Below are 26,792 nucleotides of genomic sequence, written 5' to 3'. Positions count from 1 at the left end.
GCCTGTATTCCATCTTCACCTGGACTCTTATTCTGCTTAAGGTGTCTGATTCTGGTTTTTATCTCATCCAGGGTAGGTAGGGGATAGTCTGCATTGGCTGTAATTGGGTACTGGAAATCAAATTGCAGTTCGGGTTCATCACAATTTAGCAGCTGTCAAAAGAACTCTTTCCATCTCTAAGCTATGTCCCTATCGTTCATCAGGATCTTATCATGGGAATCTTTGACAAATTTCTGCTTGGCCTGGTGGCCTTTGCAGAGGTACTTCCCCTTCAGAAACATATCCCAAGTCTTTTGTCCTCTGAAGTCTGTTTCTGCTTCAATGAAGATATCCCTTATGTATTTCCTCTTGGCTCTTCTCAGAGTTGCTTGTGTAATCTTTCGGACCTCGTCAAAGTGTGCTTTGCCCTGTGCCAGATTTGTCCCCTTCAGCCACTTGTTCCTGGCTTCCGTCCTCCTTTCCAGGGCATCTGCACATTCCTTTCCAAAACAGATCTTCTTGTCTACTGTGTTTCCCATGAGTGTTTCCTTTGCTGTATCCCTAACTGAGCTCTAGATTTTTCCCCACATTAGTTCAAGGTCCTGATTCGCATCCATTTCACTGAGTGATTCAAAGCAGTTACTAAGTTGCAACTGGTAACCGGTCTTCATTTCTTCATCTTTTAGTTTCTCCACGTGGTACCTTTCCACTCTTTTTAACTTAGGCCCCTTTCTTCCTTTACCAGGAAATGATCACTCCCACCTTCAGCACCCCATGCTGTCTAACGTCTAACACCCATCTCTTGGCTCTGAGATCAATGGCAACATGGTCTATTTAATTTATAGTTCTCCCATCTGGTGACACCCAGGTTCCTTTATGTATGTTTTTCCACTGGAAGTTTGTGCTGGAGATGAACAACCCTAATGATGTAGCGAAGCTGATGAACCTAACCCCATTGTCATTGCTTAGGTTGTGTAGACTGTGCCTTCCTGTTGTGTCTTGCAGTATTTGTTCTTTCCCAACCTTGGCATTCATATCCCCAAGGAGGATCCTCAGGTGTCCATTTGGTATAGCGTCCATCACTGCCTCTAGCTGTGCATAGAACTCGTCTTTCACTTCACTTTCGCTCTCCTCCGTGGAAGCATGACAGTTCACAAAAGTCGCCTTAATATGTTTTACGTCTAGTGTTAGAACAGATATTTTTGGGTTGACTGAAATGAACTCTGAAACATTAGGGGCCAAAGTCTTACTGACCCAGAAACCAGTGCCTAACAGATGACCTCATTCACAGGCTCCATACAGAATAGTACAGTTTTCAACATCAATGCTGCCAGCACCCTCCCACCGGATTTCTTGCAGTGCAACTAGGTCTAGTTCGTATCTCTGAATTTCTTTGACAATACTGATTGCAGCTCCTGTCTTGTACAGACTCCTTACGTTCCAAGTCATATACCGTTTCTTTGCTATTGATGTCGTCCATTTTTGTGAGTAATGTTCCGAGGCTTACTTGCAGTCTTGAAAGCATGTTTAATTTTTTACGAAGAGAGGGTGCTGGCCTCCCGTCCAACCTGCGGTCTTACCCTCACAGCTTACAGGATTGCTGGCTTTTCTTAAGGGGTGGGCTCCCCTCAGGAGTTGTGTTACAAGTGGGAATAAGGAAATTGCAAGGACACCCTTGGGGCTCGAAACCTCATACCATTGGGGTCGAAAAAGAAAGAGTTGGCCAAGGGAGGCCGACAGGGAAGGAAATAGAAGGAGCCTGACACAAGTAAGTGGAAGCAACGTCAGACTCAGCTCAGGTCCCCACGGACACCACCCGTGTACTTCTAGCTGAAGTCCCCTTCCATAATTATGTGAATGTATTTTAATTCACTTGATAGCTCCCAGCCACAGAAATCTGTTTTGTTTTCATTTGACATGAGAGCAATAAACGAAGAGGAAACAGCAAAATCACTTAACGTAAACATGGGTAACCTGGAGACTACCACCTCCCCAGTACAACTCAGACTGCTCTGTGCATCAGGTCCAGATCTATGATATTTCTGAACTGGGGCAATATTAGATAGTGGCACTTCCCCTCCCTCGACCATTTGCAGTAGGATGCCAAAAATTTTAAAAAAGTTGACTTTTCAAAAATATCTTCATTTTGTAGTGCAAATCTTTCTGAAGAGCCTGATATATAAAACGTATATATTCGAGGGAACATAAGACATGTTATTTGGTCTTAGGTGTGACAAAGTGCAGTGCGACACCTCCTCACAGCATTCTTCCATCACACATCTCTGTATTTCACTCTGTGGAATTCAAACGTGTAATATTTTGTAATGGGTGCCATCAAACTATATTCAGGCCAGTGGAAATTAAAATGTCCTGTGGTGCCTCTCCTGCTCCCAGTCGGCCAGTTTGACATCCTACCCCCCTTTTAAAAAATCTCACAATTAATACTGGATGAGATTATTTGTAACAGGCAGAACAAGAACTCTTCAGAAAATTTGCAGTCTTTACTGCCTATTTGCTAATAACTTGCTGTTTTGTGTGACATAAAATTAAATATAGGATACATAAAATGAGTAAAGACAAAAGACAAGCAAGCAGTACACATTTCTTCAATCCGTAAGTCCTAGCTTTTTTTTCCCTCTCTAATCTTGCCACAGCTTTATATGGCGTACTTTCCTTTCTGGGAAAGAATCTATTACCTCATCAAAGTTCGTCAACGTCGTCTAATACTAGAAAGCTGTTAATACAAATTGTACTCAAGACTGGTGTGGTTTCTCGATCTGATTACATGTATTTTGTCACTGTCTGCTAGATAAAACGAAATAGCTGTTTTGGCACAAATGGTCATTTTTATAACACGACGGAATATAATTCACGAAGTACCAATATCAAATGCCTATTAGGCCTACTGCAAGCAAAAAGTTTTATGTTAGGAAATAGTTTCACATTTCATTCATACTCTCCAGCTTCTGAAGCATGAGATTGAAAAGCAGTAGTACGAAATTTATATATAAATTTGGAATCGTCATATTCTTCCGTAATTTGTGATAGTCCCCATTTCTTCTCCTTCCTCGTTCTAACAATCCTGGCATCACTAATTTTGAAACTATTCCTGCCAGTGTCAAAACTTATTTCTGGTTAACTTCACTGGCACAATCACCAGTTTAGTTACCCCGCATTTATTCTCCGATTAGGCGTTATTACATGTTCGTACAAGGCGTTTTCCACGCTACTCCCAGAATAGAAACTTCAGCGGCGGCTAGCTGGGGACTGTATAACTGGCCTTAGTAGTGTAGCGGACTGGCCAAAAATTTTCTGTCAAAATTTCATGTTCTTGGATACACGGAGAACACAATACGTAATCTTTGTTGCCTGTTATTCCTGCTAGTCATTTATTTCCACTCTGGTAGTCTGAACCTATGGCATTCTCTAGTAATTATAACAACACTGATCATTTGCGAAACCAATCAACCACATAAACAGCAATTGGCATTCACCTGTTCGGCTTTATTCCACTCAGCTCGTATAGACCCATCCCGTTTTGTCTGCAGGAAAGTTTATTTCTAGATGCAACAGGGATTCCTCTGGCAGAGACATCACGTACCCTACGCACGCATTCAAAAATAAACTTATGATTCATTCAGAAATCAATTTAGAATTTGTTCAAAAACCAACAGGGATGCATTCAAAATCATTTGAGTAATCAATAGACCAACGTGTGCTGGATGCTTGGTGCTTTGTGAAATAAGGTCTTTTTCCTCAATAATATGAATTTGGCACAGGCCTAACGTATTTTTCATCACTTATTAATCTGGGTGAAGATAGTTGTATGATACATTGCTGAGTCCTTTGTTCCTCACATTAACCCACTTTCACATTTATAATTTTATGCATTTGATTACATGTATAACAAGAACATTGCATACAACAGAGAAAATATAAAAATAATACTGGGTGTTTGTTTCAAAAAGATTCAAATGCTTCCACAAGACTATATCTTTCACATAAACGTAGATGGAAACTTGGGGTAAATTTTAACTTTTAATTTACGGATAGGAGTACTAACTCTTTATTTTCAAAAGAACCATCTGATTTTACACGCATGCACATACAAACCTGGGGCACTTTTTACAACTCAGTTTACGGTCAAAGTTTTTAGTTATGTTTCATAAAAGTTCAATGCGCCCTTACCAGATGCATGACAAATACCCAGATGATAGCCAAACTTGTCCTGTACTCCAGATGCCCATAGACAACAGTTGTCTTGTGTGTGTGTGTGTGTGTGTGTGTGTGTGTGTGTGTGTGTGTGTGTGTGTGTGCACGAGCGCATGCGCACGTGTGGGTTTCTTTCTTCACCTGATGAAGGACACTGCCTGAAAGCTGAATAATATCCAACGGTCTACTTTTTACATGTGCCTGCCTGCCAATCAATGCCTCCTTTATGTGTTGAGTAACTATTTAGCCTAACCCATATTGTTATTGTCATTACATTCTTCAGTTTACATTATTTAATTTTTCCATACTTTTTGGAGCATGTCTGAAGTTATCATATTTGATGTTGTTTCTAAGGAGCATCAAAGTTCTCCCAGAGTTGTTGGAAGGGGAGGCAGATAGACGGAATCTTTTACAATGTCCAAAGAAAAAATCACACACAGTGAGATTAGGTGACCTTGGAGGCAAATTGTGCATAGGCGACCTTGGAGATAAATGGTGCAATGTGAGGGCCGTATGCTCCTCACACTGTAGGAGGTGCAGTGCCACACTCTTCGACGAAAATCACATCACACAGTTGCAATTCAGTCACACCTGCTGCAACAGGTAATGCAAAAAGCCTTTTGGCGCTGTACTACAATCCTCTAGACTTGACACATGTAAGAGCTAGCTGGTTGCATCGGGGAAGCTGGCATCAGCAACCACATGAAGTGGTAGCATACAAATGGCATTAAGGTAAACCTCTGACTTTGATCCATAAATTGAAATTGAACTCAAATTTCTGTCTTCACACAGTGTCTTGTGAAATCAGATGAATCTTTTGAAACACCCTGTATATTTCGAAACAGAAAGTTGATATAAAATAATACATATTTGACACTGCACTGTTTGTGTAGTACTCTCCAAACAGTCTGGAATTCATCACTGAGTTTCAAATGAAACATGCCACTTTGTTTCAAATACAAGATTAAAGCACTGAAAGAAATTATTTGGATAATGAAGTGAGGTTATTGAAGCTAGGGTGTTATTCTTCCTCATTGCATGGATGAGAAAGATGTTTTCATTAAGGAGGTAGCACGAACACGGGAAAGAACACACAAAAAGGCTAACAGAGACAGATGTGAAAGACACAGACTATGATTCAAGACAAGTGAAATTAAAACTCATGTCTGGGTATCTTGATTCAAAATTTTCATAGTAACCTAAAGCAGTCATCAAGCTGAAGATTGTTTTGAGCATCACTGTGTAGGTACCCTGTTGATTCCTGAATAAGCCATAACATTTTTCTTCCCCATCCTAGTCCAAATAAGTTATTACTCCACTGAGACAGCAATGACAACAACATGTTGAACACAAACTTCCTTTCTTCCAAAGTAAAAAGTGACAATGTGCGCAAACCAAACGGGTAGTAGTATACATCAGTGCGTTCTGCATATGTTGTTATCACCCTTGCTCCTATAAGCATAACAAATGCACACTCAATTATCTAGAGCTTATGATATTTGTCACTGTTCACCTCCCGCTCTCTCTGCAACCTTCACTGTCACACATACTAAACAACAATCACTCGGCCTCTGAGAACTACACATACACTAACAGATCAAGGGTGCAACCATAGTATGACATCTCCCAGAACACACTGGAAAACCATCTGCAGGTTCGTACATGGGCCTCTCGAGTGAAGCCTGTAGCCCAGATGACAGCAAGGTAGTTTACACAACAAGGAATGTCGTGAATCAACTGCTCTAAATATCACTGACAAATTCCTGGCGCAGACTGGTAAAGCACAAAAGGGGCGTTGAACTCCAAGCAAGTCCGAGAAGCATGGCAACTGCAGGTAAGCATCACCCAAGTTGATGTGTCAAAAATATTGGTGCCCCAAAGATTTCATCGGCAACTCCTCTGGCCGTGGAACTGGATACGAATCCATGACACTTGGCATGTTGACCATCTTTAAAATCGCTGCATAGACACACGGTACCGTCAGGCTACCGAATCACCACCACAGGGCTGTCCCACAAACTCGGCGAAATAGGAGAAACAATGCCCTGATTCTGCCAATGCAACAATATAGCCTTTACCTTGCCACTCATGGAGAAAGGAATGGGGCAGAGGGAACAAAATTTAGGCATCGCTGACAGCTTCAAGGAAACGTGTGCCTTGAAATTTTCTGATCAACCCAAGGTATTCTCAAACAGCTGTTAGTCCTTGCTGACTAAGATCTTTGGTTGACGAGTTGTGCACATTCAGAGCTCACGTAAAGATAAGTGTTTTTTGTATAATAACTATTAATTAAGGCAATATTCTATTGTTAATATGTTGTTAGTCCAGCTCAGAAATAAGTTTAGAAGTTCATATAGTGCGGATGCTGTTCTTCGTTTTCGTTTCGTCTTGTCACATAAACAGTGCAAAGTTATTTTATTTAGAAACTTTAGAATCAGTCTTTTGTTTATATACAGTGTGCGTACAGTAAAGTCAATTCAGTTGTGATTACATTACTTAACAGATACTGAATTTAAGTGAGCACTAAGTTTGTGTTGTAAGCAAAAACAAATAAGTTTTTGCAATTTATAAAACACCTGAAGCACTAAACGGTATGCCCAATTTTTGCTGCTCATAAATAACGAACATTCATGTAGTGTGAAGAATGTTAAGTGATGTAATTCTGTTCTCAAGTGTGTAATCTGTCTTGCAATGCGTGATAAGTGTGGATGTTGCTGTAGGATAGTCAAAGAGGGAGTGGTATGTGTAGACTGTGGGATGTAATTTCACTGGGGTGATTGTAGTGGGGAACTGAATGGGGAACTCAATGAGGCTCTCCCATGGAACTGTAGGCTCTGCAAAAAAGACCAGAGAATCGTTGGACAGGAGGCAAAGATTTGTGCCCTTCAGACTGAATTAGATAACATGTAATTGGAACTAGATAGACTGAAGGGGTCATGGGAACTGGGTAAAAGTAATAAGCAATGGGCAAAATGGGAACAGCTCATCAACTTCTTCTACAGTTGAGCTATCAATATCGAATAAATTTGGCTTGTTACCTGAATAGCTGTAGATTACAGTAGGGTGCAGCAGTCTCCTAGCCAAGAAACTCAAGAGTAGGTCAGTACCAAAAGAGAGTAGGAAGAGAAGAGTCTTCCTGCTAGCAAGGCCAGATGGTGCAGGAAAAGTTAAGAGCAGGGTACCAGGTCACAAGTATTGTGAAGCCAAGTGCTAGCCTTAGCCAGGTGACAGAGAACATAGGAAAAGTGTGCAAAGTTTTTGGCAAAATGGATCAGGAGGATCAGGTTATTACAGTAGGTGAAGCAGGAAATAGCCTGGATAAGAACAGTAATTACAGTATTAGGGGTGACCTGGATAAAATAGGAGTAGCAACTACATACAGAAATGTGAATTTTATGGAGGGCCTGCAGCACCACGACCAGCTCTGGATTAATACTGCTCTGAGCCGTGTTAACTCTGAGTTGAGCAGGTTACTGCTGACTGAAATGAATTCTCATATGTGTGCAGTGCCTGTTGCTACAATTGGGAGATGGGGTTATACTAGACATGGCCTGCACCTGAATAGGAGAGGGAAAGATAGGTTGGCTGAACTTCTTGCAGGAAATGTACAGGGGGCCACCATCAGACAATGCAAGATGCCTGTGGTTACTACTGTCAGAGAGGCACCTTCTTCAGATTAGAATCAAGTTTCAGGCATCCTGTTTTGAAAGAAGTAACTACAACAGAAGATCCCCACAAGAATGCACGGAAAAGTAAGGTTAGTTTATTCCACCAAAATATTAGAGGATTGAGTAATAAGGTAGAAGAGCTTCTTGCCTGCTTGCAAAATTTAGAGGAAAAGATGGATGTACTGTGCCTATCTGAGCACTACATAACCACCAGGTTAGATAAGTTACATATAAAAGATTACAGTCTAGCAGCTTACTCATGCAGAACTAATATGAGAAAATGATGAGTTGTTGCATATATTAATATAGAACACAAGTTCAAATGCATTGACACAAGTAGATTGTGTAGTGATCAGCACAAAGAAGTGTGTGGTTGTGAATTAATGCTGAAAAACAGTTCACTTTTAATTGTAACAGTATATAAAGCTCCACTGGGAAATTTTGCATTATTTAAGAGGAACCTGGATTCCTTACTGTGCTGTCTGTCAGACATCAGCAAGCAGTTAATAGTCTGTGGTGACTTCAATGTAGATTTTCTAAAATATTCTGATAGGAAAAATGATCTGGAAACCTTATTTGGAGCCTAGAATTTGCTCTCAGTTGTTAACTTTCCAACATGGGTGTATAAAGACAGTAGGTCCCTAACCGATAATGTTTTCTTTGATGAGGCACAAAGCAAAAAAATAACTGTTTACCCAGTAACAAATACTCTCTCTGGTCATGGTGCACAGTTAGTCAGGATAAATGACATAGTGCCTTACAGTGTGGATACACCTCAGTGGAAGTCAGTCAGAATCATTAATGACTACAAGGCAAATATTTTTATGAGTAGTTTACAAGAAACAATCTGGGATGAAATTTATAAAGAACCAAATGCCCCTATAAAATTTAATCTATTCTATGATAAATTCATGTTAGTATTTGAAAATAGTTTTCTGCATAAGCAAATCAGAAGAGATATTAAACAGCCATGTAAAAAACCATGGATCACTAAGGCGATTAAAGTATGTTGTGAAAGGAAAAGGGAAATGTATCTTTCGGCAAGAACAAGTAGAGACCTTGCAGTAGCTGCGCACTACAAAAACTACTCAAAATTACCAAGAAAGGTTATTAAAAAATCAAGGAACATGCACATAATGTCAGCAATCAGTATATCTAACAACAGAGTTAAGGCAATATGGAATATAGTAAAGCAAGAGACAGGACAACCAACCACAGAAAAGGATAATACCACTACTGAATTGAATCGAAGGGTTATAAATGACATGTCACAAGTAGCAAATGTATTTAATAATCATTTCTTAAATAGAGTAGAAAGCATAGGGACCAACAGTTCAAGAGAAAGATCACAGCAATATGTTGAAGAAGTAACTCTCATAAAATTACATCATATGAATGTACCATCAATTTCTACTTCTGAAATAAAGAATAAAAGCTCTTCTGGTTTTGATGGTGTTTCCAATAGAGTACTAAAGATTTGTTACCATATAATAAGTCTGGTATTGTCTGAAATATGTAATGCATCACTAACTCAAGGCATTTTTCCAGAGAGACTAAAATATGCCGTTGTTAAACCCCTTATAAGAAAGGTGACATGAGAGACGTCAGTAAATACTGACCTATTTCACTGCTGACATCATTTTCCAAAATTTTTGAGAAGGTGATGTATTCTAGAATAGTATCTCACCTTGGCAACAATTATATCCTCAGCAATCACAGTTTGGGTTTCATAAGGGCTGCTCTACTGAGAATGCCATTTACATGTTCACACACCAGACATTACAAGCATTAAATAACAAAATACCAATAGGTATTTTCTGTAACCTATCCAAGACTACTAGATAAATTGATGTTTTATGGGATTGATGGTATAGCCAACCAATTGATCATGCCATATCTAACCAAAGAATGCAGAAAGTTGTACTTAGTAGTAATTCAAACAAGAGAATCCAGGGACATAATTCTGACTTGGGAGAAATCATGTATGAAGTTCCCCAAGGCTTAATATTAGGTCCACTAATGTTTCTCATATATGTAAATGTTCTACCACCTAATATACAACAACCAGAATTAGACCTTTTTGTAGATGATATCAGTATTGTAATCACTCCCAGTATATACAGAAATGGAAGAAATGGTGAACAAAGTTCTCAAAAGTATCATTGACTGGTTTTCTGCAAATGGTCTCACCCTGAATTTCACAAAGACACATCATATTCAGTTCTGCACCTCTAGGGCTACTGCACCAGTGATAAGTGTAACACATGGTGATGAAATAATACATAGGGTAGAAATTTCAAAATTCTTAGGTGTCCACAATGACAAGAATGTAAATTGGAAAAAATAAATTTTGGAACTTTTAAAACAACTTAGTTCAGCCACATTTGCACTTAGAATCATAGCAAATTTTGGGGAGAGAGAGAGATCAGTAAGTTGACATATTTTGCTTATTTTCATTCAGTACTGTCATGTGGAATAATGTTCTGGGGTAACTCATCTTTACGAAAGAAGGTCTTCATTGCCCAAAAACATGCTGTAAGAATAATATGTGGTGCTCACCCGCGATCATCTTGTAGATATCTGTTCAAGGAGTTGGGCATTCTCACTACTCCTTCACAGTGCATTTATTCCCTCACGAAGTTTGTTGTAAATAATCCACTACAGTTCAAAAGGAAAAATGAGGTACATAATTACAATACGAGAATAAAAAATGACATTCATTAATAAACATTAAGTCTGTCTTTAGCACAGAAAGGGGTGCACAACACTGCAACAAAAATTTTTGACCACTTACCCAGTGATATAAAATGTCTAACAGACAGCAAGGTAAAATTTGAAAATAAATTGAAAAAGTTTCTCCTTGACAACTCCTTCTATTCCATAGAAGAATTTCTACGTTTGTAATGTGTGAAAAGTGGTGGGTAGGAATTGCAAACTCAGTCTGTATATCTTGTTTTCAGTTCAGGAAAAAAAAATTATATGGTGATGTTTAGAGTACAAATAGATTACAAATTAATTTGCAATGTGAATGTAAAATGACTCATTCCACATCATGACGATTTATCGTGCAAAATTATCCATGGAACATGAAAGTAACTAACTACCTAACTAACTATAACAGCAGTAAGAAGTACAAATCTTGAAAAGAGACTGACTGAGACACAAAATGGACTTCCATCAACTATCTGGAAGCCAAAACCAGAAAAAAAATCTAGCCTAAAAATATTTTACGCCAACAGGGAATTGGCCACTGACAATGTACGTTGACATTCCACATTCTTATAATGTGCAGAGATGGAGAAATGTCTCCTCAAAGGTATACACTGTTTACTGCAAAGCAGAACATGACACAGCGACTGTTGCAATACTGAGCAGCTCAAAAGCCTGTATGTATCTAAATTGATGAGGCTGTCAGTCACTCCTGTGTCTACGTGAAATTCAGCCGGTCACCCAGTCACTAACGACGTCAGAAAAATGTGCCAGGCAACAAGTATGGAGCACCAGGGACAGCCCTAGGGTCCAATGAAACACAGGAGCTTCCAATGACTGACCATGGCTCTTCGAATGTCACAAACCATTGCAAAATGACCTACCTGGCAGTAGATCCCACATATGGCCTCCACGTGCAGGCAGTCTCGTCAAACATACACCAAAAGACAATCAGGGCAAGAATGTCAGCTCGCCTAATTAGTGGAAGAAGAGCATTCCCAAGGACCAGAACAGTGCCACGGCAGGGAAGTACTGTGCCGCAACCAATGTGAACCTGCTGATATCGACACGGGTGATACAGGCAGTGCCACGATGCCTCTGGACTGGAATCATAAATGGTGTCAACACATGGCGACTCGGCTGAAGGCAAGGCAACCTGGAGAACCCTATGGGGCACTGAGGGCTGCTTACCATGCACACCTAATTGTGTCACCTGCCAATTATCAGAAAAGACATCCCTTACTGCTGCCGTAATCTCACGTTATTCTGAAATCTGGGCAACATCAATCAAAGAAGGGACAGACAAGGTCATGCCCTAGTCTGGACATCAGGATCAGGTGCTAACCGACCATCACATCCTGCATTAGTGACTCTGCATATGAGGTGGCACATTTGGGTCACTCAAAATGACACTTGCAAGCAAGACCCTGCAAATCGGTGATCAAGGCGGCATAGGACAAGCCAGGGCAAATGTGGTGCTTGTTAAACAGCAACCATGCTGTCAGCACATATGTTTGATGTCTGAAATACTGTGAAAGCAACTGACAAAGACCATCAAAGGGTAGTTTCTCGGGCTCAGTGGAGGGCTTCAAGTTTCTCAGAACTTAATATAAACTTGAATTGCTGGACAACAACAAGGTGGCTTTATTGATAATAAGCCATTATGGCACAGCAGCAAGAACCAGTGCAAGAAATTTTCCCACCTACCCATAGACTCACTGAAACCAGTAAATGTTGGCAGGGAAGAAAATGGTACACCTAGCGCCTAGCCTGTCATCTGCAAGGCACAAGTATGAAGCAATTCCGCATTCTGAGTAAGCAGCGCCTGCATCTTCTCATGCTGCTGCTGCTGCTGCTGCTCCTTCTGTAGGTGCAACAGTTCCTGTGAGCTTTGTAGAAATGTCAAGTCCATGGTGGCCCAAGATTAACACTATGAAAAGGGAAGAAATAAAACAGAAGTGTCATACATGTAAGAACATTCTTCTCTGCCATTTTAGTATCTGCAAAGGCATGGCAATGTCAGAAAAAAAAAACAGTGTCGGCACAAAGTACTGTATGAGCTGGCAGTGGCTCAAAACAAGCCAGGGAACAGAACCCTGAAAGAGTAAATGAAATCTGAGAGTAAATGAAAGCTGACTGTGCAAGTCAGTCTATGGGAAAGCAGAGAGTCTGAAACCACGTAGAATTGTGCACTGGGATGAACACAACATATGACAGGAACAGGCAGCTGATGGCTGAGCACATGGAAATGGCACATGGTACGAGGCACAAGACAAGGTCAGAGGGTGGTTTACCTCAGAGTTAGAACTGCCCCTGCCTGGCTTACTGCCAAATGCAGGCAAACACTTCCATCAGCAGGTATGACCGTACAACATGTCACATGCAATCCCCCACCCCAATGGTAGTTTTTCGCACTAGTCCGTTGCGTTATCCATGCCAGCTCATCTGCCTGTGCATCAATTCATGCCAGACTACTGCGGTAAGAAAAGTGATGATTGGTTGAAAAGAAAAGCTACCAAAGATTATATGTGGTTCAGTTATTTTGGAAAAAAAAGAGGCACTGACGTATGAAGTGAAAACACACAGGACAATAATGTGTCATCTGATCCAAAATATTGCTCACATCTTGCAATTTTTCTGGGATGCATAAGGGGAAATACTGAAACAATGTACAAACACAAATGCTCAACAGTACACAGCACTTGTTGCAGTGAAATATTGCATAATAATCTGAAAGTTGGTGATGCAATAAAACTGTTGGGCCCTTTTGTTGATAAGTGTGTTAATGTTGAATGATTCTTTTAACACATGGATAACCTCAAAATCAGAGTTTTGAGTTACTGGAGGCTCATTCATATAGTACTTACTTTGTTTCCTTGGACCAATAACTGTCTGGTTCCTTGAAGAATGATTAAGGTATAAGTGAGCTACTACACAAAAATCAACAAACACATTCCTCCAGACAAATTAGAAAAAATTTGCTACAAAGGCACATGCAGAGCAACAGACAGTGGAACAAGAGGAATGAATTGCAAAGAAGATTGAATTTATGACCAGTTTAACACATGGGAAATATGGCTACAGACAGATATCAACAAATTTCAATTGCACACTTGAACATTCTAAGGGCTGCACAAGCTGCAAATAAACTTTTTGGGGCAGAAATGTGCTTTGACATTTGTATCTGAAATATGACTTAAGCTGATAGCTTGCAACATTATTTCTCATTCAATAAGTTAGATACAAAGTGTTATGACAGTTAATGAACGAGCACTCAAGTACTGCCATTTATACTAGTTGACAAAAGCTCACACAGACTTCTCAGCTGTATTCCATTATTTCCTACCCAATAGTTCCAGTTACACATATTGCCATGAAAATCTTGAACAAAAGCACCTAAAAGACTAACAGGCCAACATTTTCTTGGTGTGCTCAATCACCCAAAATACTTCCAGTGTGATCTAGATCTTTACTGGGATTGTTAATCATGAACAACCACCTTCTATTAAAATTTCTCAAACTTAACCCTAGCAGCCCTACTGTTGCTGGTTTCAGACCCATCAACTTCTCAATACCTTCAACATTCTGCACAAAATCAGTTTCACTCATCATATTCTCAGGTGATTAAGAGGAGCCTCTACTCACCACAATCCCATGTTTCTTATGTATTAATAAAGGAAATATATCCCTACCTACTGCCTTGTGAAATACATATTCAGCACATTCAACTGTGTTAGTCTCATATACTAAAATTTAATCCACAATCATTTCTCCTTCTAAAGGTTTTTCTTCAGATACTTGATACAGTTATAAACATTTGTAGCTTTGTTATAGATTATGTAAGGAAATCCTACTTCCCACGCAAAATCTCTTTCAGCATGTCACATTCAGATATACCTATCACGTTTCCATGATATGAGGCTAGCTCAGAACTAGCCTGTCCTGAGTCTTTGACAAATTTAATATTTCTCAAATATGTTTTACTTGGCCTTTTTTCTAAACAGCATGTTACATTCTTTAATGTTACAAATTTCCCCATACTTATTCCATCAAAACTTCAGTACACATAAAATCTATTGGGCTATCTACACATGAAGAAAGTTCCCCACAGTTTATGCACAGGAATGCTCAAACCACAGGTAGATGGTTTCGATACAGATGGTGGAAGAAAATTTTTTATCACCAGTAAATGACCGGCGGGGGAAGAAGAGATGGTCATATCAAGTTCCTGATTACCAACCTATGAATAAAAGGCATCCAAATGATGCAAACACACACTGACACATACCAAGTCAGAGGAAGGCCATAGCAAATCATCTCAATTGGAACTTTTGCCGGGAAAGAAATACAGAATTCCCAGACTGCCTCTATACTGATTAAAGAGTAGGGACCTACTTTCTCTAATGTTGACATAACAAACAAATATCTTGTGCCCTTACACTTAAAGGTCATACTTGGGTGACTGCTATTTATACAGAATAACTCCCTATTCCATATGCCTTGCACCATCAACAAACATCTGATAAGCAAAATATGTAGCATACTATCCACACCACCACATCCTCCAAACCAGTCCACTGGCATTACATATTATTTGCTGGAATAACATGCAAGATTGAGATATTCACTCTGCAGCGGAGTGTGCTCTGATGTGAAACTTCCTGGCAGATTAAAACTGTGTGCCGGACCGAGACTCAAACTCGGGACCTTTGCCTTACGCGGGCAAGTGCTCTACCAACTGAGCTACCCAAGCACAATTCAAGCCCCATTCTCACAGCTTCACTTCTGCCAGTACCTCGTCTCCTACCTTCCAAACATTACAGAAGCTCTCGCAGAAGGTTCGCAGGAGAGCTTCTGTAAAGTTTGGAAGGTAGGAGGTGAGGTACCGGCAGAAGTGAAGCTGTGAGGACGGGGCAGTGAGTCATGCTTGGGTATCTCAGTTGGTAGAGCACTTGCCCGCGAAAGGCAAAGGTCCCAAGTTTGAGTCTCAGTCCGGCACACAGTTTTAATCTGTCAGGAAGTTTCAACATGCGAGATTAATCACATATTACATTGATGAATTTTCAGTAACTTATTTTTTTCACGAAGCTTTAGACTAACTGTGAAATAAAAAAAGACATAGACAGAGAACTTGTAAATGTTTTTTAACACATGCATGGTGATTTTTGTATAATAAGTTCATTTTGACTGCATTTTGTGAAGTTAAACTTAATGTCGCATGTATGCAGCACTGGGAAGAAAAGGGTTCACCACAACCACCAAAAAACAGTTAAGTCAGAATGTATGGTCAAGATCAAACCACTTCTGTTGCTGAACAGGATCATCTATTTGCTACACACTAAGCATAACAAAGGTTCATAAAACTCCAATTTTTTTGTTACCACATTCATCTACAGTCTAGACCCCTTTAAAAACTAGATTATCAAAAGAGATACAAGAGATTCAGAGATGACCTGCAAAATTGTAAATGTAGCATGGAGAAACAGCTCCACTTGTTTCTTCATTCTATTACTTACTTCATACATATATATTAAGTATCCACATTCTTGTTCTGGCTGTAATTTTGTGAGTCATATTGTTCAGAGAATAATTTATACATGGTTGGTGATAACTATATTTTCTTTAAGGGAAGATTCAAATTTCACTTCTGGAAACAATGTGTGCTTAAAAATTCAGCCCCATAAATTATTATTTTAGGATTGACCTACTCCTCGAAAGCCCTATTTCTGTACTATGCAAAGAATATTTCATCTTTTTTTCAAAATTTGGATTTCAGGGAATATTATTACTAAAAATGTTGCATAATTATTCAAATTTTAAAAGTCAACCTTTTCAAAATTCCAGTGTTGCTGTCTTGTAGCTATAATTTTTCTATTTATAGAAAAATGTGAACTTTCATCACAAAAATATGTTACTGAAATTATCAAAGCATAAAATCTGACTTCCTTGAAAAATTTTGCTGGGCTTTGATAGAATACAGGTAGAAAATTGCATGCTTAAAAATCCTTCCCAGAAATTAGGACCTTAAACAGCCAATGTGAACGGTGCCACAGTTTGTCTGGGCTGAATATTTCTTGAGTATGGTTCCTGTTAGCAGTCAGCACTAAGTCACTGTCATATACAGTTACTTGCCTGAAATCTGCATTGAGTGCTGCATGAGTAAAGTTCCATACAGTCAGTGGACTGTATTCAAAGAAATTGCTGATCATGTGTAAATTAGACTTTTTGAAGTTTTAGTACACTGCTGACCTACTTTGTGATAATTTTGGAAGTTGTGATGGGTGGGACAGTAAATGTGCTTTAATTGGAAACAAATATCAAAGGTGACAACATGAATATTTAAAATTGTTTAAGTAGCTTGAAGTTCCAGTGTGTCACTGCGCAAGAAATAGAAATTATGACAGAGGTAAGTAAGGTCAGTAATGACCCAAATTTATCACACATTTGTTTAGTTAGTGTGTGGGCATCATGGAAACGGTTTACAAAATTCAATCAGAGCATAAGAATGATGCCCTTTAACCACAGAGAAACAACTTGTTAGAAAGTCTTACAGCATAGATTTCATGACTAGTCACAAAATATACAATTTCCTTCATGATATTTTGCATAATGACCATTATATTAAAATTAAAGGAATCCATCTTAAACACGGGAGCACCAACAACTACTTTTCCCTTACATCATCCTTTGGTAAAATGATACTGGTACAACAGGTACCCTCCACACAGTGGATAGTAGCTTGCAGAGCAGAGATGTAGACATGGACAACTTTTACATTACTTGTCGGTGGTGAGTAATGAAACTACAAAGAAATTATGTTAACATATGTGTGGAAACTGTATAAGCCGTAAAAGGAATAGCAGCTGGCTTGCAACAAAAGAAGTGCAACCATTTTCCAAACATGATGGAATTCTTTTACCTTCAACTATGGAATGAATTCCATTCACTTTTCTTTTACTAACTGGTTTCCTATATTTCATCATGTTAAACAGCAAAGTTTGTCAGCATGAAAAGTGGGAATCTTGTTCAGCATTTAGTTCTTGCTTCTTGTGAATGAAAACTGTTGCCTGCATGCACCACATCAGACTGTCCACATACTGACTGCCTGCCATTCCCAGTTCAGAATAAATTCTAGCTCATATAATGCCAGGTACATCGAGCTGACTGTTTTGCATGACTCCTTAGAACAGTGGATTTTGGAAAAAACTTTTCCATACTGTTGAGAACAAGTTTCTCATTAAAATATTATACAGTTCCTTACAGGCCAAACACAAAGGTAGTGTTCAGAATTATGCAGTTTATCAGGTGGCTTTGCACAGAATAAAGCTTCTGAAGAGGCAAAGGAAAATAAGTGTCAGCACAGCTCACAATACAAATAGTGCAATGTACAAAACCTGGCAAAATTTGATAGTAAACCGAAGCAAATAGAATGCAGAGCATTGGTATTTAACACACTGATAAAACAGAGCTATATGGCATAGAAGAACCAGCAGCAAGGCAATGACACTAAAGAACAGGCAAATGCCTGAGAATTATAATGAGAATAACCTACTCACAGGCTTTTTATAGACCTTTATTGCCATCATCAGAGCTATGGCCCAAGAAGATGCAGCTTCTGTGCTAGGTGAAGTTGACACACTATGTGGCAACTTGTCTCACATTACTGTGAAACACTGCATTGCTTGCTTCCATGTATGAACCTCGGAAATTGCACTAAATGGAGGCTTACACGTTTTGCCCACATACCTGTGATTTTACAGATTTCGCAACAGATTAAACAGATTGCTCAAAAAATGTAAGAAATTGAAAACTGATCGTTCAAGCATTAAATTGGATATAATATTTAAACAGCTGGCTATTAGCTAAAAACTGAGTTTTTATTTACAAGCAAAACTACCAGAATGTCTTACAAGAAACCACAAAGTTTTCTTACCTATTAAGAGCATTTATGTACAGCCGAGAATACATTCCCTTTCCAGGGCCACCAGCACTGAACGAGTTGCCTCCACCCATCATCAAATTTAAAACACACAGTGAAATGAAATCTGGATCTGCATACGGGAATGCATTGAGAGCAATGACCACATGTGCTAACTGTGGAAGATCCGCATTAGCATATGTCGGTATTTCACAGCAGTCCTGCGTACGAAAAAGGCACAGAAAATTTAACAATAATATACAACCAGTGTGTCTTTCATCTACAAGCTGCTAAATAATGAAATATCTTGCATACAAACATGACCAGAAGTCAGTTTTAGATTTCAGTATTCATATTACCAATCTGAAACACATTTACAAAATACAGGTATTATTTGACAATATTCTTTAAAATATATATGTGGCTGAGGAGATAGCTCTGCAAGATTCTATATATGTGGAAATGAACACATTATACTGTCGCTCACATGCGACAACCAATGACCTTGTAATGGTATTACAATAAAATGATCTAGGGATATGAGAGACACAGCTATAGGAAAGAAAGAGATAAATTACTGGCAGTACCAGGAAATTTCAGATTACCTTCAATTCCATGAAGAAATGTAATACCACTACTCCCCTGATAATGGACGAGATCCTTAGAAGTTATTATGTAGCTAGTACACAGAGCTTTTCTGATAATGATAAAGTCATCATCATGCCCTCACAACAATCACAGGAAAATAAAATACCATCAGAGATTAAGAGTGTTTATGGACACTACTGTTAGCTATTGCGCAGAGAGAATATTACGGGAATCAGCTGACAAAAATACATAAAACATAAATTATAATTTTAACAATGCCATCAGTTTTGCCTAACAGATTTAAAGTACTTGATATGTGGCGAAAGGCCATGGTATGGTGCAGTAGTATGAGAACAGCATTCAAGAGTGAAGTCATTAATGCCTTTACTAGATTATTTTGATGTGAGCATAGTTAAAATATTTAAAGTAGCATTCCAAGAAGTTACTAACATAACCTGATCCACTCCAATCAGCTTCAGCTTCACACACACACACACACACACACACACACACACACACACACACACAAAGAATATAATACATAAAATGCAATCTGTAGTCAAGTGATAAACACATACAATTAAAATAATTATATAGTAGCTAAAAGAAACTAACAGAGGGCTGTGACTGGCTGACAGCTAAAAGATAAGAAAAGGATGTTCCGATAATTCTAACAACTTTTGTATAAGGTTAGATTTAGTGTAAAATTTAAAACACAAACAACATATCTTGCAATCCCCTAAAATAGTGATGCCCTCTTGTCACAGTTCATTTAAAATATACCTTACAAAATCTACTACACAAGCACTACAGACTGGTGTGGCTTCTTATAGGAGGAGGAAGCCAGGTAAAATGGGGCAGAGCCCTGTCTGGAGATACATAAAAATTACTGTATCTTGCCTCAATGGCAGGAGGGAGGAATGCTTCTTGTTCCTCAACTACAGCCACTCTTCCTCCCACTGACACATGATCCAGTGCCTCAACAGTAAGGTCAATGCATGTAAGTGTGCAACACATTGTATTTTCTATGAAGACTCCTTTAGCTACTTCAATTATGAACTCATTTTCCTAAATTTTAATGTGTACTGGAAAACAGCAGCCTGATACATCCTGCTCCCATCTTTGCAGAGTACACGCTATAGGCAGCCTAAGAGGCACTCGGAGAAAAACTAGAAGAGGAATTTAGTGGGGCAACTATATCTTACTTATCGCAGAGCTATCAAGGTCACATATAATACTGTACCAAATACAGTGCATTTACTTGGTAAACAAATCTTAAGGATATATACACAGAGAACCAAAGAACAGTTCTGTAACATGATCTGCAACAAGCACCACTAGGTCCTGCAGGGTGCCAGAGACTTTGAAGTTGACAATATTGTATACACGTGATTGCATCATACAGAACTGCAGCCAAATGACAAGTGGCAATTCACACACCTCAACACAGAGGCTTGCCTCTGCTTCCAGCCTAACTCCAAATGGTGAACAGCAACGACAATTTTTGGATACGAAAGTATAAGCTGTGTATCTGTAGTCAAGCTGGGACTGCACAAAAGTTTGTAGAATTGGTCAAGATATATTCTGTCTGCTCCCAAGACTAGTGAGAGAGGTACTTTATAACATGTTCAATGTGTTTCTGACTGTCTTTAATTCTCGAGTGAGCACGCCTATGTATCAAGTGCACCACACACAAATAAAATTGTTTTGCACTATTTCGCTGTTGTTTCACAATTGTGAGCCCATACCTACTCTTTCATTACTGCTTCAGCTGATGAACAGTGGTAGAATGTGTTGTTATACATATAAATAAGCAGCAGTAACATAAAATAAACAGCAAGCTAGGTCACAAAAAATTACAGTCTGTACAAGAAAATGACCCACATTACAAGCTAGCACCACAATCCCACAATGAGGCAGGTGTCTACGAGATAATGAGTAATCAAATAAGCAGCTGGTTGGGATCTGATGCAATTGCGCTGTTTAATGCTTTGAGCGGGTCATTACTGTGAGGTAAAACTATCCATGACAACAGAGTGATGTACTGAGAGTTTATTCCAATATTGTTTGATTAAACAGTGCTTTAGCTCATTTATGTAAGTTTATTTTATCTTCGTTAAGTTAAACTATGATTAAACTATGATTATGCTCTTACATGTTTACCTTAGCAACATTAAGGCAGCTATTCTTTACACATGTACAAAGTACACTGGACGCAGCTGCTCGTGTTACAAAAATTGGCGCAGCTGCTCGAGGGTTAAATCCATCAGGTACAGAACAGTTCTGTAACACAGTCTGCATCAAGTGTCCCTAGGTCCAACATGGTGTGAATCCCAAAAGTTTATTCATGGTAGAATCTTGAATATTAACTTCACTGCAAGACGAGCAATAGTATAGAATGCTAAGAGACTGTGAAGTTGACAACTGACAAAGCTTCTCACTAAATGTGCATGTTGTTATCAATGGAGAGACGTCTACAGACGTTAAAGTAACCTCTGGCGTGCCACAGGGGAGTGTTATGGGACCATTGCTTTTCACAATATATATAAATGACTTAGTAGATAGTGTCGGAAGTTCCATGCGGCTTTTCGCGGATGATGCTGTAGTATACAGAGAAGTTGCTGCATTAGAAAATTGTAGCGAAATACAGGAAGATCTGCAGCGGATAGGCACTTGGTGCAGGGAGTGGCAACTGACCCTTAACATAGACAAATGTAATGTATTGCGAATACATAGAAAGAAGGATCCTTTATTGTATGATTATATGATAGCGGAACAAACACTGGTAGCAGTTACTTCTGTAAAATATCTGGGAGTATGCGTACGGAACGATTTGAAGTGGAATGATCATATAAAACTAATTGTTGGTAAGGCGGGTACCAGGTTGAGATTCATTGGGAGAGTGCTTAGAAAATGTAGTCCATCAACAAAGGAGGTGGCTTACAAAACACTCGTTCGACCTATACTTGAGTATTGCTCATCAGTGTGGGATCCGTACCAGGTCGGGTTGACGGAGGAGATAGAGAAGATCCAAAGAAGAGCGGCGCGTTTCGTCACTGGGTTATTTGGTAACCGTGATAGCGTTACGGAGATGTTTAATAAACGCAAGTGGCAGACTCTGCAAGAGAGGCGCTCTGCATCGCGGTGTAGCTTGCTCGCCAGGTTTCGAGAGGATGCGTTTCTGGATGAGGTATCGAATATATTGCTTCCCCCTACTTATACTTCCCGAGGAGATCACGAACGTAAAATTAGAGAGATTAGAGCGCGCACGGAGGCTTTCAGACAGTCGTTCTTCCCGCGAACCATACGCGACTGGAACAGGAAAGGGAGGTAATGACAGTGGCACGTAAGGTGCCCTCCGCCACACACCGTTGGGTGGCTTGCGGAGTATCAATGTAGATGTAGATGTAGATGTAGATGTAAATATAAAATTCAGAACAGTGTTCCTCATTTTATGTGACGGGAAGTTATAAGTGATGGAAATGATTAAAACTGACATACAAAAATTTCTCTGATGAAATTTAAAACCCGTGATATCTGCATGCACCTCAAATTACTCAAGTCATAACTGATGAGCAGCCACTGTAAAACTGCATGAGGAGCAGAATATAGAAAATTATTGCATAAACAATGAAAGCTGGATGGAAGACTGAACTGTACACTTAATATATCTGGTTGCTTTAGGAAATAGTCACAATAGCTACAATAAAACCAAATCACTGAGGAAGACCATTTTCTTGTTTGAATCTCTCTGACAATGTATGGAAAGGGCAGCCAGCAAGAAGATAAGGAAGCACTCTTAGAAGTACTGTTTGTGAAATTTTCCATGGCTCTTATATCTCAAAGTAGTGTTGTAGATCCTTTCGAGATCGCAGACTCTAACTATGATGTGTAAGAAAGATAAATGTATTGCTGCCTCCAGTATAACGAGGATGTCATGGATTTGTGATTAGTCCTGGACCCACACATGAAGCATTTAAGTAGATCCTTGGATTCTAGGACACAGGACAGATGCCAGTCGATTGCACATTCTAATAGACAGTGAGCCACACTAAAATAATTGCTGGCCAAAGTAGAGACCTTCTTTGGTTTCAAAAAGAGTACCAAGATTATCACACTCCAAAATTTGTGGAAGTCTCCATATTTTATTAAAAACAGCAAGGAGAATTTCATTCATCTGTATTTTTGTAATATACTTTACAGCTTTCAATTCAGGGTGTATACGACCCGAGACAACCGGGAGATCCGGGAATTTTTTCATCTGGGAGAAAACCAGGAAAAACCCGGGAATTGTTTCGAATTCAGGGAATTTTTCATTGTTTTAGTTTTAAGTTAAATTTTTGTGATTTTGACTGGTAAGAACCAATACTCTAACAAAGGATATTATTGTATCCCACTACTGCAGAATAATAATGCAGCAACAAAACATGAATGGGAGAAAAAAAAAAAACAACCAAAAAACAAACTTAAGTTGCAAAGGAAATGCGCCATATACAACAACAAAACAGTGCTCATACAAGCGTCTGCCAACAGTAAAGTGTGTCAAAGGCTTCAGGAACACTACGCAATGCTTTATAACAACAAATTGCCTCTGATGAGCGTGACGTGACAACTGTTTAAATTAGATTCGTTTGAGCAGTTGCGGGCGGGCTCTTGTGCATGTGCAGTTGAGTCGCGTATGAGTAGTACCTTCTCCCGACTCTGGTTACAGAAGTGTGGCTGGGCGCCACTACTTAATATTGCCCCTGTTCGGAAATATCGTAGATCCAGGGCTAATGCACAGAGCCGTCCGAGTTGTTGTGGGGAGGTGGGTTGTCTCCACGTGACCTGTGTTTACGTTCAGTGATTTTGTTGTTTCCTCTTCGTTTATTGCTCTCATGTTAAATGATAACAAAACGGATTTTTGTGGCCAGGAGCTATCAAATGAATTAAAATACGTTTGCATAATTATGGCAGGCTAAAATATGTTAATAGTTTCAGATTTTATTTCCAACTTTCTGACAGTCAAGCATTAATCGCCTTACAGAACGATGAAGTTATTTTTGCCGGTTTGCTAAAGAGATTTGGCTTTTATTAATCCTTTCTACTGAGGCAATCAATTTATTTGAAACTAAGTGTTTAATTTCACACTATTGGCTAGTTTCAACTGTTTGCTGTATTTCAAGTGCACGTACAACATTATGCTATAATAAAGAACCAAACATGAGTACTGGTACTCCAAGAAAATTTACATACGGATGTGCATTTTAAGCCTAATTATGCATTTTAGTACGGTTCACGAAATCCCAACACTCTTGAAGTATCCTTTGATGTCTTGTTTCTTTTATGACATAATGTAATATCTAGTAATGTTTTACACATACGAACATATGGGCTTCCTGCATCATCGTAGCTGCGCAAGTGCGGTGACGACAGTTATCTGGCACTTTCTTGCAACTGCTGAAACGAACCTATTTCTAACAGGTCGCGGGAAAATATTGCGAATGGTGGTTTGAAAAGCATTACATTCAAAGCAGATTTCCTTTTACGCAAGATGAACTATGTGCGAGAATGTATGATGAATTTCTTAAGTCACAAAGCGTTTGACTCTGATTAAAAAATCAACTCTTTGAGGACGATCATTTAGAAGAATTTGGAGCCCAGAAGATCAGACATTTGCGTCATTATTAAAAAATTTTCTGGCACAATTGTGAGATGTATCTTAAAGAGTAACACGCACAAAAAAGATCAACATTATATCTGGAAGCTTAGCTTCTCTTCCAACTTACTAATCTTCGAGACCAATATTATATATGAATGCTATGTATATTAATTTAAGCCATTAACTTTTCTTATTTGTGTATTCGCACTACTTAAGAGTGATCTTGCTACTGGCTGACTACATCATGTGTCCTATTGCTGTCATCAGCCGGCGAGATCACGTGAATGAGCTATGACGCTTACAAAAGCGCATCGCAATCTCGATTTCAATGCTTCGGAAAATGACATGCGTTGTTTGGTGGAATTCAAATTTAAATGTTCGTAACACGAAAATATGCAGCGTACATGTTGCTGCACATCAAAGGGTCCCGCGTCCGGCCATCCTGATTTAGGTTTTCCTTGATTTCCCTAAATCGCTCCAGGCAAATGCCGGGATGGTTCCTTTCAAAGGGCACGGGCGACTTCCTTCCCTGTCCTTCCCTAATCCGATGAGACCGATAACCTCGCTGTCTGGTCTCCTTCCTCAAACAACTCAACCCCCAACCCCACATCAAAGGTCTTCCAAAATGCGATTTTCCCCATGAGTTTCGTTTTGTAAAGTGCCGGGAAATTCCACATCGGAATATAAAACCATAAACATTCAAAGGATTGATGACTTTTACAGTGCCGAGGAAGATTGTACTGTCACTTAACGTGGAAAAAGTGTATTTTCACCTGGGAGAAAGTGTATTTTTAACCGGGAAATCCGGGAACTTTTTTTCCTTGTCCACGTATACAGCCTGCAATTATTAACTGGTGCAGTCTCCAGCACCTTAATGCCAAAATGTTTTGGGATAGATATATCATAAACAAGGAAGATCAAGTTAGTGGTGCTGTCCTCCCAGTGTTGGTGCAGTCAGTCAGTCAGTCAGCCAGTCAGTCTTTAAAGACAGCCAGTGATAACAACATCTAAAAATTACTTTTGTTGTAAGATAGCACACAGATACAAATATCAAGTAAACTAATAAATACATATACATACCCAAGCTATACCACCGACATATTCTGGGGTAAGCTCCTGTGCAGCGTATTTGCTCCCTTCCAATGTAAGATTCTTTTCTACTTCCCAGATTGGTGGCATATCCTGGAAGTATTTTTCAGCTGCTTTAACAGTAGTTTGGTGATCGACACCAACACCACACAATACCATTCTAGATGGTGTGTAGTAGTTTTTCATATATGTATAGATCAGTTCCTTCGTTATACTTTTTATGTTTTCCAGAGGCAATATTGCTGGTAATCCATATGTCTTATCCTTAAAAGCAGCCTGACAAGAAAAAAGAAGGGTTAGTGTAAATTAAAAATGACAACCTATGTAATTTTTCTTAAACACTATTTAATACTTGATACTAAAGTCTCTTAAAACTTGCAACTGCAGTAGGGCATAAAAAAAGGACATTTTGTACTTAATTTGTTATATAACATGCCACTGGACATCCGATAAGTGTTATGCATAAACTCTAAATTATATGACTTCCATAAAACTGGACTAGTAGCAGTGTAACAGTCTCCCCTTTTTAGTGTTCTGGGATTAACCAGCATGACTGTTACAGTTCCTGAAAAGGAAATGTTTGGATAATAAATTAAGATAAACAAGGTCTGCAAAAAAGTGATACTGATTTTTTACATAGTTCTTGTGGAATGTAAATAAACTGGATATATTGTCTCAAAGACAGTCTCCTTGGGAAGATACACAGAATCAACAATGGTGAACTCATTTTTTGCAGCAGTGTAGGTGCTTGGAAACCAGGACTGTCCTCAGCTGGTCAGCCAAAGTTTCTTTAATGCTCACTACTAACTCATAATTACGGTGAATTTATAGTCTTGAGAAACAAACAAAGGCAATGGAGGAAGATTAGTTGTTGACAACCTCTCAGCATCATTAGGGGTGGAGTACAAGCTCAAGTGTACATACGGGTGAGGAAGGAAATAAACTCTGTTCTTTTCAAGTGAACCACTCCCATACTAGCTGCAATCAA

General features: G+C 39.1%; 1 protein-coding gene across 1 annotated transcript in view; it reads right to left on the bottom strand.

The window, feature by feature from the left end:
* Window positions 1-26,792, bottom strand: part of LOC126469835 (mitochondrial-processing peptidase subunit alpha) — a 117,290-nt gene that overhangs the window by 16,384 nt on the left and 74,114 nt on the right. Inside the window, exons 7-8 of the mRNA XM_050097130.1 lie at window positions 25,796-26,080; window positions 18,502-18,707 (exon numbers count right to left, since the gene is read on the bottom strand). Coding sequence (XP_049953087.1) covers window positions 18,502-18,707; window positions 25,796-26,080 — 491 coding nt within the window. The remainder of the gene's footprint in view (window positions 1-18,501; window positions 18,708-25,795; window positions 26,081-26,792) is intronic.

Source organism: Schistocerca serialis, chromosome 3, assembly GCF_023864345.2.
Source record: "Schistocerca serialis cubense isolate TAMUIC-IGC-003099 chromosome 3, iqSchSeri2.2, whole genome shotgun sequence".
NCBI lineage: Eukaryota > Metazoa > Arthropoda > Insecta > Orthoptera > Acrididae > Schistocerca > Schistocerca serialis.
The sequence above is the reverse complement of the archived record's forward strand: the minus strand, read 5'-3'. Positions and strand labels throughout refer to the sequence as shown.